The sequence below is a fragment of the Heterocephalus glaber genome, unplaced genomic scaffold (assembly GCF_053883595.1).
Source record: "Heterocephalus glaber isolate CG9 unplaced genomic scaffold, H.glaber_assembly_v1.0 deba00001537, whole genome shotgun sequence".
NCBI classification, from domain to species: domain Eukaryota; kingdom Metazoa; phylum Chordata; class Mammalia; order Rodentia; family Bathyergidae; genus Heterocephalus; species Heterocephalus glaber.
The window spans coordinates 5422162-5436561 of record NW_028258332.1 but is presented as its reverse complement, the minus strand read 5'-3'; the positions used below and the strand labels follow the sequence as shown (position 1 = coordinate 5436561).

Below are 14400 nucleotides of genomic sequence, written 5' to 3'. Positions count from 1 at the left end.
ATCTCATGTTTAACTGCGTATGTGGATAATGCCAAGGGGCCATCAAAGATGACTGACGTGTACCTTCTCAGTTTGCACTTAGGAGTTGGCACTCTGTGTGGTTCTTTGCGATACACACGGATGAAACTGTCTAATAACATATTTCTCCGATTATATTTCCATCACGTGTCACATGACTGTATTGAAATTTAAATTTAAAAAAATTTGACCTATGTGGAGTCTAGTTTTGAAAATCTTTCTAAAACAAATCACATCATTTTATGTCTTGTTAATGCTTGAGATGTTCTTTAAAATTATATGGAAAAATGTTTAAGTACTTTTCAGTTTCGCCTTGGTTGAGTTCTATTATATTTGAATATTATTACAGTTTTTTTCCCTTGCATTGCTTTTCTTTGAATAATTTGAATAATTTTAATTTTTGTATATGTGTGTGTTTAGTGAATGATAATACAGTTATACATTAAAACAATAAAGTAACACTGCAAGCCACGAACTGAAAAGGAGAGCAAATGGAATATCCATTGCCCCTTTCCTCGGGAAAATGGGAGGGCAACAGTGAGTCAGAGGCCACCTCCTGTCTCTTCGCACGAGCAGCAGGGGGGACACCAGCCCCTCCTCAGGGTGACACCTGCTGTTTCCCGCCATGGGAGGGAAGCTGAGAAAGTGGGGCTCAGGCCATCTCTCTTTGGAACCCTCCACCCTCAGGAAGCTGTGTCCTGTGAGTTCTGCTCCTTTCTGTACCCAGCAGAGGGCAACTGTACAGCCGACCTGTGCTGGGGCCAGGCAGGAAGCGTGCTGTCCCCAAGGAAAGGGGATCTTTCTTACTGAGCCCTGTTGGGAATGCGAGTCACACCAGTCTGTCTGCACAAACATGCCACACACAGGCAAAAAATATGACAGAAGATCTCAAATTCCCTAGTTGATTGCAGTGCCTGATTTTGCCCAAATCATCTTTTCAACCAAATTCCTATGTGGCTGACTTCATTTTTTGCTACATTATTTTAAATCAAAAGACTAGGATCCATCCTTAATGCGTCTCCTTTAATAAATAACTTTCACCTTCTACCTTATTACCTGTTTACTACAGCTACTGACATCATGTTGTGGCTTCCCTGTTCATGAGCAGATGTTCTGAGAACAGACTCGCAGGCCCTAAAAAGACACTAGGATTCTCATTTTCCCTTGCAGAACCTTGGACACTGAGCTCTGGCTTGTACCTAGGAGCTGCAGGGCTCTTGCAGGGCTACTTGGGCTTGGGGTGACCTGAGGGTGGGTGGAGCGGAGGCCCACATGCACGTCGGTGACACACGTGTACCTGGGCGTGTTCTTGGCTGGGCACAGCACTCAGACCCGTCGCTGCCATGTATGTGCTGCCGATGGTCTTGATCTTTTCAACGCCACTGAATTTTGGTTTGGACAGCAGCTGCAAGGCAATGACAATCCTTCAGTAACTTAGCTGGGTACTACCGGAAGCTGAACACTCCACAGAGTCATTCTCAAGTTCAAGGGCACAGAAAGTAGCCGTGACTTGTCTCCACCACTGTTATCACTCCCTGACCTCGGGTTTGATGGGAGAGAAGACTTTATGAGTTTCGTAAAGAGTATGTCTTGAAAGGAAAGAGAGTACAGTGACTTACTTCCACAGAACATGAATTACCTTCCAAACTGTGAGTGAAGGAACCAAGGTAAATTACCATGCAGATATTGGCCTCAAATAAATTTCCTGACTGTGTTTGAAAGGCACTGATACAAGGCATTGATTTGCTGAGTGAGGTCTTCCCTGCCGAGGTGCAGTGGTTTATGGCCAAGTATCAATGCTGAGGACTACTGGCTTTGCCTCTAAGTACCTGAGATGAAAAAATAAAGATTTAGAAGAAAGAGTCTCCCAGCCAGGTGTGGTGTTGCACGCCTGTAATCCCAGCATCTGGGAGACTGAGGCAGGCGGATCTCAAGTTTGAGTCCAGCCTGGGCAACTTAGCAAGACGATATCTCAAAATAAAAAATAAAAAGAGGTGGGGATGTAGCTCAAGGTGGAGCCCCTGGGTTCAATAACCAGCACCAGACACACACACAAAAATCCCTCCTCCCATCGCCCCTAATGCTAATACTTTTGGCTCAGGCAGCAGTTACCAGCTTCCCATTTGACTCCTCCTTGGTCCACTACTTTAGGCCTTGGGGTGGGAGGCAGAATGGACAATATAGAACAGAAACTTTCGGGAAGAAGATGGATGGGTGGAAGATCTGGACAGTTCTATATCTTCTCAGAAAGGCAAGGCTCAAATTGATAGGACCAGCCGAAGACCAGAAGCATGTCCTTGCCTCTTCCTTAGAGCTGTTGTTTTCAGACAAGATTCCTCCAGGATAATGTGTCAAAGAACTGAAGCTGGATGTGTCACATGTCCACATGTCCACTGTCACTCATCCACGGGGTACTAGGAAACTTATTTTACTAAGGGACAGCTGAAGCTGACATACCAGTGTTTTTCACTACCAACCTGATAGAAGAGTGGAAATCTCAGGTTTTCATGATGTCCTCATGAATATCCAGGGTCAACCTCATACTGAGGATAGGGCAGAAGAAAACCCACCGGACTCACATGACATTTAGAACCAGCTAGGTCTAAAACCATCATGTTACAAAATCTCATCACTGTATTTCAAAATTTCATGAGCCCTGATGAACATAATTTTGTGGAGATCAACTTTCCTCTATTTTGGCAGTGATATCAATTGTGTAGTTGCAATATCTGTACAACCAGAGGAGGGTTTGTTCTCACCAAAAAACAGAACACATAAATAATATGTAGACAGAATATGGAACATTGAAATATGACACCTATTTCCAATTCTAAAATATATACTTTGTCTCTTCTAAAAGATGATGTATGATTCCCCACACATACTGCTTTGTCAGTAATAAAGTGTGTCATTTATGTAGCGCTTAAGGTGATGTCTGATAAAGACATTGAAGTATGCACAGGCATTGCCAGCAATCTACTAACAGAGAGCTTCATTATATTTTAATAAGCAAAAGGGATGGCGACATATTTTCCATGGAGGACAAGCCTTTCTAGAAATTGGAATACAGATTTTGGTAGCTGTGCTTAGTAACAATGTTGTCTCCCCCAAATCACCCTGAGACCCAAATACAGCACACGGCTTTAACTCAAACCACCAGACGCTAAGTCAAAAGACAACTCTTAAGATATATCACTCTACAGGACTAATTTCAAATGCAGAAGGAGTGGGCCTTCCTCTACTCTCGAGGTAACTCTCAGTACTTACATCATCAAAGTCAGCGATGATCTCATTGAGGAGCCGGAGGCATTCCAAGCCCTCCTTGTTCACGTCTGATTCTGTGTAGAATTCTTTGAAATCCGGAATGGAGGCAAACATGACACAGACGCAGTCATAAGACTGGTGGTATAAATCCTATCAAGGAGAGAAGGATTCGCTGAACACCGGGAAGCCTTGCAAATAAGACTCCAAATGCGAGTGCTTGTTTATGCTTAGATTTATAAGGAAATCACTCGAGTGCCTTGTTCCTCCACCCTGTCTAGCCGCTGCTTCATGCCCACACCACCCATGTCAGGAGATGCTTCTACTAAGAAGATGCCCCCCCTGTTAACAGGCGGTCCCCTTGTACTAAACCTCTGTTACCTGTATCCTAGGTAATAACAAGCAATCACACCTGGCTTAGGAGAAAGTGTCCTTCAAACAACTGAAGGGAAACAAAGTCATTTCCTAAGTGACTGCATTATCCTAAAATAACTTGATATTGCTACATTCTTTGGATGAGAGTCCACAAATTTTCCACTTTGTGGTCTCCTGAAAGGTGCAGATAAAGCTCAGCAAGTGGTTTCTTACCACACCAGAAAGAACCAATGGACTCCTCAGGCCACTTATTCACACGTATGAAACACCAACAATATTTATTCAGGTTTTTCTTTAGATTTCTAAATAGAAAGAGGCTCATATTTCTTCAACCATAGACAAGAGTAAAATTGCAATGTCTTGTAAACACAATTTCAAGATGTTTCCATAATTTTCCCAACACATAGTGACAATTTCAAATTCAGTGAAGGTTTCAGAAAGGAAGGGTTGTTGGGTGGCCACAGGTGCTGATTCTAGATGTGGACAACCCACTTCGTCCACTGGGAGAAACAGAAAGCCAGGTGCCATTGTGGACATAGTGCATCTTAGGAAATGCTTCTCCACCAGGAAACATGAAGAAAAGTCCCTAAGCAAGTGGCTGACTCCAGAGTGGAAGGAAACATGAGTGGCTGGCATTTCCTGTGTTCCTTGCACAGTGAGGGATCTCATTCTCCGCAAACACTAACAGAGAGGGGCCTCTGTTCTCTGGGCACCTGGCAGAGCACTTAAACATGGACATCACTAAGGTCTTCTGGGCTCTCTTGGGGACTATTCTTCCCCCAGTGAGGTCTTGTAATACACATCAGGGCCATGGCAGCCCAGCTAAAGATCGTAACAGCTTCAAAGAAAAGCCAGACTCATTCTGTTTTCAGGGCTGACCAATCTGTAATATCTTCCGCTACTGCCTCAAAATCTGCACACGTGAAATGAACAACGGAGTCAGGGTTCCCTTTGTCTCCTGTGCTCAGTGTGGCCGCTGTCTCTGGGGAAGCTGTACTCTCTCTCTCTCTGCCAAGCTGCTTTGTGAACATTCCAACCCTTGGGAGACAGCCTGTGACACGCAGGACTGCCAAGGCTCGGCTTCAGCTACGCTGACCACCACCAGGGAGGTGGGCTAACGGGGCAGAGGTAACCGTGCATCCTGTTTCAGTTACAAAGGTCAGTTTTAGAAGAGTAGCATAAACTCTATGGGCTCTTCTGGTCTTACGGAAAAGGGATACATATAGCAAGGGTAGCGCACACCTTCTGTACCCCGTATTTCCCCTGCTGACTACTAACAGGGGCCAGAGTGATCCTGGGGAAGAGGGGAAGATGAGGACAAGAACACGCTGGAGAATAGCTGGCTCTTCCCAGGTGCCCACCACCTGTCAGGGTGCGCGCATCTCTGCACTCTTGACATGCATTATCTGGCACTTGTTTTCATCCGTATGAGGCTCAGCCTGTCATTCCCACCTATGGATAAGGAAACTGAGGCTCGCAACAGCCACGTCACCTGCCCAAGGCTGCAGTTGTCAAGGCTTGCTGTGGAGCTCACCTTTTCGAAGGCCACACTTATGCTTTGTCCTGTGTCTCTCAGGTGACCATGGTCGCTGCTACCTGGATGCAGGAATAGCCTGGAGCTCACATCACTAGCAGATCCTGTGACTTTACCTTTCTTTTTTTTCTTGAAGTCTTTAAATGTGTCTGAAGTGCAGGACTGAACTGACCGGCATTTGGATCTGACATATCACCTCATTTCATAGGACTCAAGTAGGAATGTGTGGAACAGTCACTATGAGATTTCCGATAAAGCAGATGTCTGCCTTCCCCCACTGACTGGCTGGAACTCCATTTCCTAGAATGGGCTCCATCAGGTCCCTTTGAGAAGCTCAGTACATAACTCCGCTGTGTGGCTGTAATGAAGAACCACAGACAGAATGAGGAGATGGAGCTCAGTATAGCACAGTGAGCCAACAAGGTTCTCGGCTGGGTTGAGGAAGGGCCAGGACCAGTCTTTGCACAAGCTAAGAACCATGACAGCTATGGGGTCGTGAGCTGTAAATGCTTGCTCTCCCTCTCTGGCAGAGTGGGCACCTGGATCCTTCAGGGAGACACTCAGGGTGAGTTTACATCACTGGCCCCCTGGTGTTGGGATTCAGGGCTTCCATGGGTCTACAACTACTCAGAAACCAGGGGCACCTTAAGCTTTCCACATTCTGTGGAGCCAGCAAAACCTGTAGGGCTTGGACCCATACTCAACTCCTGAGGGGCTCCTCGGGTGTCTGGACTGGGCATGGGGCCAGAGAAGACCACATGCTGCCTGAAGGGTGACTCCAGTTTGCCATGCATCCAGTGAACTGGGGGTTGTGTTGGGACTGGTGGAAAGCACTTGGGAGATGTGGGAATTTGGAATCTGGAGTGGTGACTCTTACCCAGCACAGAGCTGCCATAAAACATCACTGAGCTTGGGAACTGGTTGTGAGCTTAGATGCCACTGCAAGGTCCATTCACACGCAGGGATTCTGCTGAATGAACCCAAGGAATGGCAGGATCATCACAAAGCAGGCACTACTGTGTTCACTGTTCCTTCCGGTTTGTATGTGGCTCATGGATGAAAACCTTACATAGCTCTGCGGCTCTTCCTGTCAACCTAGGTAACACGAGTTCCTGGAAACTAATGATAGCACCCAATCCACTCATCATTCAGAGCTCTGGATCTGGGGAGTGGATGGCCTTTGCCCTTCCCTGAGCTGGGCCGAGGACCGTGTGGGGAAGGGGTGCCAGAGCCTCCTCTCTATCCCATGCTGGTTCTGTGACCTCCCTAGCTTGCAGCCAGGTTCTCCAAACCATTCGGTGTGGACAGCAGAGGAGGAAGAAGTGGCTGATGAGACGAGACAGTTTTCCACTGACTGCACCATCTTCCTGGGCAGGAATGCCGGGTTTTTCACCAGCGGACATTTTCCTGAGTGTGTGATGCCTGCCTGCTGCTCTCCCACCTAGGCGTCCTGTGACAAGGTCTGTGCACATCCCCTCTGCTTGTCACCACTCCCTCTGCCCCAAGCTCAGGGCTGTTCTTTCTGCTCCTCCTCTGCTGCAGTGCGGCTGTCCCTCCAGGTGGCTTTGTAAGCCAGCATCTAAAAACTCCACGCCAATTCCCTTGCTTTCTCTCTGAGAAACACTCAGCACCCTCACCCTTGTAAGATCCTGTTAGTCCAGTTACAGCCCTAACTACAGTCCCCAACTCTGTGGGCCCAGATATTCACTCAGCCTGCACCCTTGGCATTTCCAAGTGTCACAATCAGCCTGTCATCTGCATGTACCAGTTACACTCTGTCCACAAGCTCTTTCCAAGTCCTACTCTTCTGGCCAATACATGTACTCCAACCTAGTTCTTGAAGGTGCTTGCGTGCACACGCACACACACACATGAGGAACCCCCACACCAGGTGTCACGATGCCAGGAATCAGGGCTACAAAGGTGAATGACACCAGCCCTGCTCCAAGTGCCTTGATGGTGAGATGGGAACAGAACCTAGCAGTGAACAGCACAAGCGCTGCTTCTGCCAGGCGTGGAGGTGCATGGGTCCCTCACTAGGCTGGAGAGGGCTGGGTGTGTTGTAGAAAATGCTCAGGCCTGCACTCAATCTGGGGTCTGCGGACTTCTCGCTGATGCAGGGCTCTCTCTTACTGAGTCAGGCTGTGTGACAAGGGCCTGGAGACTGGCCTGCCCTTTCTTGGCTAAGCTATGTGTGAACTGCTTGGCACTTTGTGTCCCAGGTGTCACTAAATGTCCACTTGCTTCCTGGCAGTCAGATGACGAGAAAAGACAGAAGCAGCTCTTGAAAGTGCGAACCAGCTTTACCCTCTCGCAGATGAGGGATGCTGCTAGAGGCCAGCCGTGGCCTCTGGAGGTCCTCACGGTTATCAGAGAGCATTTGTGTTCAGTGTGCCCTGCCGGCATGTCCGTGGTGGCAGCTGTGGCTTGTTTTTGACTAAGCCTTGGCTCAAAATCACACACACTCCCGACTGCCTGGGGACTTGGTGACAACCTGCCGTCTTCTCCGGAAGTGATGAGATCTTGCTCTGATGTGCATTTAAGGGGCGAGTGGGCTGAACACAGCCAGAAGAGTTCACAGCCCACGGAGAAGCCTCAGGAAGGTTTAGGTAAAACAACTGCCACGGGGGAGGAAAGAGGTGCCTGACAAACTGGGCTCCGACAGCAGCAGCAAGCTCCATGCCCACACAGCCCAACAAAACCAGTGTTGAACAGAATTTTGTTGAAACAAAAGCTTTCCCGGCATCGTTTGTTATAGTGGTTAAATCATTCTTGACTCCAGTTCTGAAGGGAAATGAATTTCTTTTTTGTGCATCGATGCATTGGGTAAGAGAATAAAAATGACATTCAAGAAGGCTCTTTGTTAATGTAGGTCATAAAGTCATGCTATTTTGCCAAGGATTGTTCCAGAAAACCATGGAGTGAAGGATGTTCAAAACACTTGCTCGGCTCAAAGTCAGTCATCAAACTCAGCCTGAGAAGGAAGTGGAAGCTCCCGCCCCGGGTCCCCTGCAGCCTCAACTTCCCTGTTCTGGCCAGGGTGGAGCAGCTGGTCTTGTGTGGGTGTAAAGTGAAGTGCTCCATCCCCTCAGCCACTTCTGCTGCATAAGCAAGCGGATCTCAGGGAGGGGAACAATAACATGACATCAAGTTCTGGGTTTTTTTCCCCCTAAAGTCTTGTTCCACCTGCTTATTTCAAAAGACTCACAGCAGAGTTCACCAGAAGTGGGCTAGTGTGTCAGGCACCACGGAGCAGAAAGACTGGCGCCCACACAGCATGCTCTCAGCACCCCACCCGGACGCAGTGAGTGCTCAGCACCCCATGTGCAGCCCACCTACCCAGAGGGAGCTGGGGACTTGGGTGGGCGCTGCCTGTGGAACTGCACCTCCAAGGCAGACAGGAGCGGAAGCAGGACACGAGATTTTCTTTTCCACTCTATTCAGGCCCTAAACAGATGAAGGAGGAAGCTTTCCCTGAAAGCTTTTAATAAACTGCTAGAGGCAGTGAGTCTTACTGTGATGTTCCTTTATTGGAATGTTTGTTTAAAAGAGAGCTAGGGCTGAGTGTTTACTGCAGGCCGGTACAGTTTGAAACCATCTATGTGATATACAGCTGCCGAAGTTAGTGGTCTAGGTTCTGAGAGGACTCCAAGAGAAGCCCGAGCAGAAGCTCTGCTCTCAGCTACCAGGCAGGACCTGGAAGGTGACTCGAGGCTCCCAGGGGCAAGGAATGATGCCCTTCACAGCGCTGCAGGGTGTCCCTGTGCTTGGAGAAGCACTGCACTTGCCTCGGGGCTGGCCACACTCTGCATGTCCCCTGAGCCCTTTGGAAGTGACCCCAGCCCAGGCCTCAGGGTGAGAACTCTGAGCCTCTGCCCTCTCCTGGGGCAGGAAGTCTGGTGGCTGAAGGGGACCGTCCACTGCAGGCAGGAGCTGGAGTGTGCTCTGGTCTATGGGCTCAGAAGAGTGAGTCTCTACAAACCCTGTGCATTTGCAAAAGAAAGCAAAACGCCCCTCCTCATGCTGAGGCCCAGGTGGGATTCTCAGAAGGAGCACTGGTGCTGGTCTGCTCTGTGGGCAGTGCATCCCCCAGGGCTGTGGCTCACACAGTCTGCAGGGAGAAACCTGTCTGGGAATTGCAGCTCGAAGCCTCCGAGTGGCAGCGCAGGGTGGGCTGCTGCTCCCTCCCTGGTGTGTCCAGGGCAGCTCCTTTAAGGGTTTTGTCCTCGACTCTAACTGTGGCTGCTTGAGCAGCTGCCTCCCCAAGTGTTTACCCTGACCAACAGAAGTTGGCAGGAAAACACAGAAGGTTGCAGCCAGTGGGAACTCTGAGTTCTGTGTCAAGTACAGAGAGCCTCACAGCCTGCGAGCTGTGTAGAGTGAGGTGATCACTTCCGAGTGTCACCCTGGTGCTATGGCCTTGCTTCAGGGGCCAGGGTCTATCGATCTACCCTCCCGAGCTCTCAGAGCAGCAGCTAGAGATGGCAATTTAGGGATGTCAGGAATCACTGGACTCTGAGTGAAAACCCATGACCCTTAATATGGCTCTTATGGAACATGGGGCCATTTGCACCACTTGGCTTTGGAAGCCCCGGAGATGTGCTCTGCACATCTCTGGCCTGGGTCAGGTGCATACGCAGCAGCCTTTGTTTGAGAGCGAGCTTGGTGAGAGGAACTGACTGCCCAGGGGGGATTTCTTTTAAAGTGTAAAAGGGGTGAAGTCGCCATGGACAGAGCCCCCACGGAGGGTGGTGAAGGCTGTGGGAGATGCGGTGTGTGTTTTTCGTATTCAAAATAGCAGTGCTAATGAAGAGACCTGGAGGGCACTGTCACCCTCCCCAGGGAGCACCTGAGATCAGTGGCAGGAAGGCCCCTGCTCCGGTACACAGCGGGGCCCTCAGCAAGCTCCGGCGTCAGTGTGAGCTGCCCGGCCCAGTGCTTGGCGCATTCCTATCCTGGGGGTCTCACCTGTCCGGGCCAGGGCCCTGGCTGCTGGCTGAAATGCCTGCTCCCTGCACACAGCTCTGTGCGCACGTGCCCTGCCGGGCTCTCCCTACACAACTGCAAGGCAGGGCACTTCCTTCTCCTTTCACAAATGTGGAGTTCCAGATCCAGAAAGTAATGGCTCACGGTCACAGGAGCAGACTGGGCTGGGAATGAGACTGAAACGCATGCACCGAGCTCCAGGTTTTCTTCTCCTTCCCACTCTGCTTGTCCTGATTATTTCCCAAAGGCACCTGGTTTCAGATGCTTGCTGAGCAGAGGCCAAATGGACAGGAAGAATAGCAGCATCTGTTGCTCTTGCTGGTCAGGCCCAGTGAGATTTCAGGGAGCCCCTGGCTCCCCTCCTCCTGGATTTTTTTTTTTTTTGTACCAGGGATCAAACTTGGGTCCTTGTGCTTGCACAACAGGCAGCGAGACCACTGAGCTAAATCCCTGGCCCTCCTCCTGGATTTTCACTGGGTACCTGCCTGGGGTGTAGGCAACAGGCCCCAGGAACCTAGAATCTCCTCACCATCCCTCTCCGTCCGTACCCCTTCTCCTAGCTGGTTTGTAGCATTTTTTCAGATTCAGAAGTCCCTTTCTCCTGGTGGCATCATGGACCCTAACATTTACACTGCCAGTGTCCTTGGAGAGAACGGACCCTGGTTTGCAGGAGGAGCCCAGGAAGGTGGCCGCTTCTGTGCCAGTCACTTCTGCATCCAGGATGGGGTCAGCTTGGCTGCAGGGCTGGGGCAACAGTAGGAGCATACAAACTCCCAAACTGAGCTGGCAGGCAGCTAGGTACACAGACACGGAAGCTCCTGTATTGCAAATGAACACAGATGGTTCCTTAAAAGACATAATGATTTCATTACCTGTGAGCATCAGGTAAGTAGGTTGCTGAGTTAACTGCTACGTGTGGAAAACATCAGGAGATGAAACAAGAAACTGAGTGGCCCCGGAAGCCTCTCCTGTATGCTTCCAGGAAAATGTCTTGGACCTCACTGGCCACCTGCACTTCTTGCTTAACATCAACCTTACACACGCTGCTGAGGAATGCTGTTCCGAGCCTCCTCATGCGAGGTGGGTTTCACTCTAGCAGCACCTGGGCTGGGCTCATCTGATAACAAGTTCCCTCTGCTGCCTTCCCAGCTACTCCCAAACTGCAGAGAAGATGTTCCAGGCATGAGACTGCTCCTCAGACCCCGAGACTCTGGAGCCCTGAATGCAGGGCTCTGAGCACAGCGGCAGTCACATATGTTTCTAAGTTAAGTCCAACTGGACACCTGTCTGCTTTTCCTTGTGATTCAGCAATCTGAAAGAAATCCATGACGTTTCATTTCATAAGCCATTTAGCATTTCAGTAACACCTGTTCTTTTCAATGCTAGTTAAATAGCCATTCCCACAAATGTTTCACTACATTTTTCACTACACATTTCCATTCATTCCAAGAGACACACTCAAATCTCTGTCCTCTTTGATGCAGGTAATTCCTCAGTTCTGCCCAATTCACAAATTTTCTCATCCTCAAAATTCTAAGACCCTTAACGGTCACCCAGGAAGCTGAGGGCAATGAAACCAGAGCTGTTGGCTTTCCGTGGGCTCTGGCCTCAGGCTCCAGTGCATGCTGGGAAGTGACAAGAGGGAAGTGACCACTCCGCGGGTGCATTTGGGGCTGTGGTCCCTCATAGTACACAACTAAAACTTTCTGTGATCGGGGAAGAAATCTTCCTAATAATGAATCAACTCCACGCTCAGATTTAGAAGGTGACTGGAACTCCCAAGTACTGTCTCTAGGACCAATCACTGTGCTCTTGAAATGGGAAAATCCCAGCCACCTGCAGGACTTCAGCCTCCCCAGCCCACTCCGCCCCAGCCCAGCCCCAGCCCCAGCTGACCTCATTCTTCAGGCTCCTGGCCAGGAAGTGCTCGGCCACGTGCGCCGGAAGCACGTTCTCCAGCAGCACACGGTTCAGGTTCTCCATGGTTTCTATCTCCTCCCGCTCTTTTTTGAACTTGTTCTTCCACAAGAAGTCTAACCTACAGTAATATTCATTCTGTTACAGGAGGACACAGAGGGGAGAGACAATAGGCATCGTGTCCTGCCAGAGAGTGGAGGTTTCAAAGAGAAAATAAAAAGAGCAAAACCAAACTGTACAAAGAACCCCAAATGGAATTGTCGCCCTCCCTACAAAGGCCCCTGTTCCCTTAAAATGTCTATCAATCAATTTCTAACATGGATTAAAAAAAAACAGGCTGAGGAATGCACTGGCCCCCAGAGAAGGGTAAGTGGCTGCCTGTAGCCTCCCACGGCCACGGGAGGGCAAAGCTTCTGAAGAGGCCGCGTTACTAAAGCATGGTTTAAGTATTTCTTTGAGAGGCACGACAGAATATAAATGATGAAGACATGGAAAATGAGAGGTATATAATATAGTGCACTGTTTGTTGATTCATATTAGAAAGATAAGTGTTGTTTGGTGGGAGTTCACTGTACACAGATGATGTCATTATGGATAGACAAAAGTACATGCTGACACAATGTCAGACAGTGCCTGATAACTGCACACAGTTGGGAACACATAATCCTTGCACTCCAGGAGGCTGAGTCAGGAGGATGGTGGAAAGTTTGAGCCTAGCCCGGGCAACTTAGCAGGACCCTATCTCAAAACGAAAAGTAATAAAAGGGCTGGAGATGTAGCTCAGAGTGAAGGTCTTGGGTTCAATCACGAACACTACAAAAAAACACACTGCCTGCTAGTGAGAACATGTGTTTATGCTTTGTCATGTAGTAAAATATAGTATTTTTTCAAAGCCAATTATCACTAATATTGTAGAAATGGAGAAGCTTATTTCTTGGCCAAGGGTCTTTTCAGGCTTGGAAATTATTTTGTACTTCTCACAATATAAATAATTGAATATAATTTGACTGAACCCTTCTGTCACCGAAGGGCTTAAACGAGAGGGTGTATTTCAGCACAGAGAATAACTTATTGCCAAATAAATGTAAAGAAGAGCTACATGCAGGGTGTGGTTTGGCGGACTTGAGTAATTATATGACAGTATAAGATACAACAACACCGAGATAGAATACAGTGACCCAAATGCAAGAATGGCCTCTCATGCACAAATGGAAATTTAAACAAATCCACCTTTTGAAACATAAAGGAACAGCGATCATTCATCAATTATGTTTATTCAAACTATGTATGAATACTCAAAAACATTCCTCCTCCTCTGGTGTGGCATTTACTTTTTACCTCATGCAGAGAAACATTTCCAAAAGACTGCAAAAAAGATACTCTGAATGTTCACTTATGTTGCCTGTCTCGGCATGATGCCTCTGTCCTAACGGAGATCCTGCTATGCACTTCCCAGGAAAGTGCTCGCACCTGCAGGACAGACTGTCTACCTGGAACTGGGGGATAGAGCAGTGGTGTGGCTGGCTTTAAACTAAATGACAGCACTGATCAGCGACGGGGACTACGAAGGCATAGGCTCACCCCCAGCGTCAGCCTCAGCTGCCAGAGGAGGAAGAGGTGCACTGCGAGCCTCCTAAGAGGCAGCCAGCAGCAAGCCCACCCGTGGGAGTCTGAGGGCTTCCTGTCAACCATATGCAGGAGCTTCCCGTTCTCCCAGCAGCTGCCCCGGCACCTTGCACCTTGGAAGACTCCCACTAGAAAGCAGCCTGGCCCTGGGACCCAGCCGCATGGCCTGGAGCAGGCTTTCTGCTCACTGGTCTATCTGTGTACTATCCACTGATCACTCCCATCCGCTATGGCCCAGGTAGGTTTGAATGTGGCCCCTGAGAGGTCCCCGTGTCGGATGCTCGGTCTCGGGGGGCACAGATGCTGTGAGGTGGAAGGGACCTGTGGGAGGTTCTTCGGCCCTTGAACCTGTCAAACTGTGAGATAAAGAGACCTCTTTTCCTTATAAAATTATCTGGTCTGTATTCTGCTACAGTAATGGGAATTAACTAAAACATCACCTGTCTTCTTTGTGTACCGTCTATGTTTACGTACCTATCAATTCTACCACCTATTATCAATTGTTTATCTTTCAGTCATCCATCCACATATTTCTATCTGTTCCTTACCTGTCTATCCCACCCCCTCCCACCTACCCTACCTACCCTAGGCTACCCTCTCTATCCAACCCATCACCTTGCCAGGCCATCTAATCTGCTTTAGGATCTTCTTCTTTATGTTGAAGTAGCTATTACAACAGAAAC

General features: G+C 48.9%; 1 protein-coding gene across 2 annotated transcripts in view; it reads right to left on the bottom strand.

Moving 5' to 3' along the window:
• Window positions 1–14400, bottom strand: part of Adcy2 (adenylate cyclase 2) — a 405544-nt gene that overhangs the window by 19676 nt on the left and 371468 nt on the right. For both annotated transcript variants that reach the window (XM_004845165.4, XM_021258598.2), the window contains 3 exons: window positions 12071–12229; window positions 3286–3432; window positions 1316–1423 (listed from right to left, as the gene is read on the bottom strand). In XM_004845165.4, coding sequence (XP_004845222.1) covers window positions 1316–1423; window positions 3286–3432; window positions 12071–12229 — 414 coding nt within the window. The remainder of the gene's footprint in view (window positions 1–1315; window positions 1424–3285; window positions 3433–12070; window positions 12230–14400) is intronic.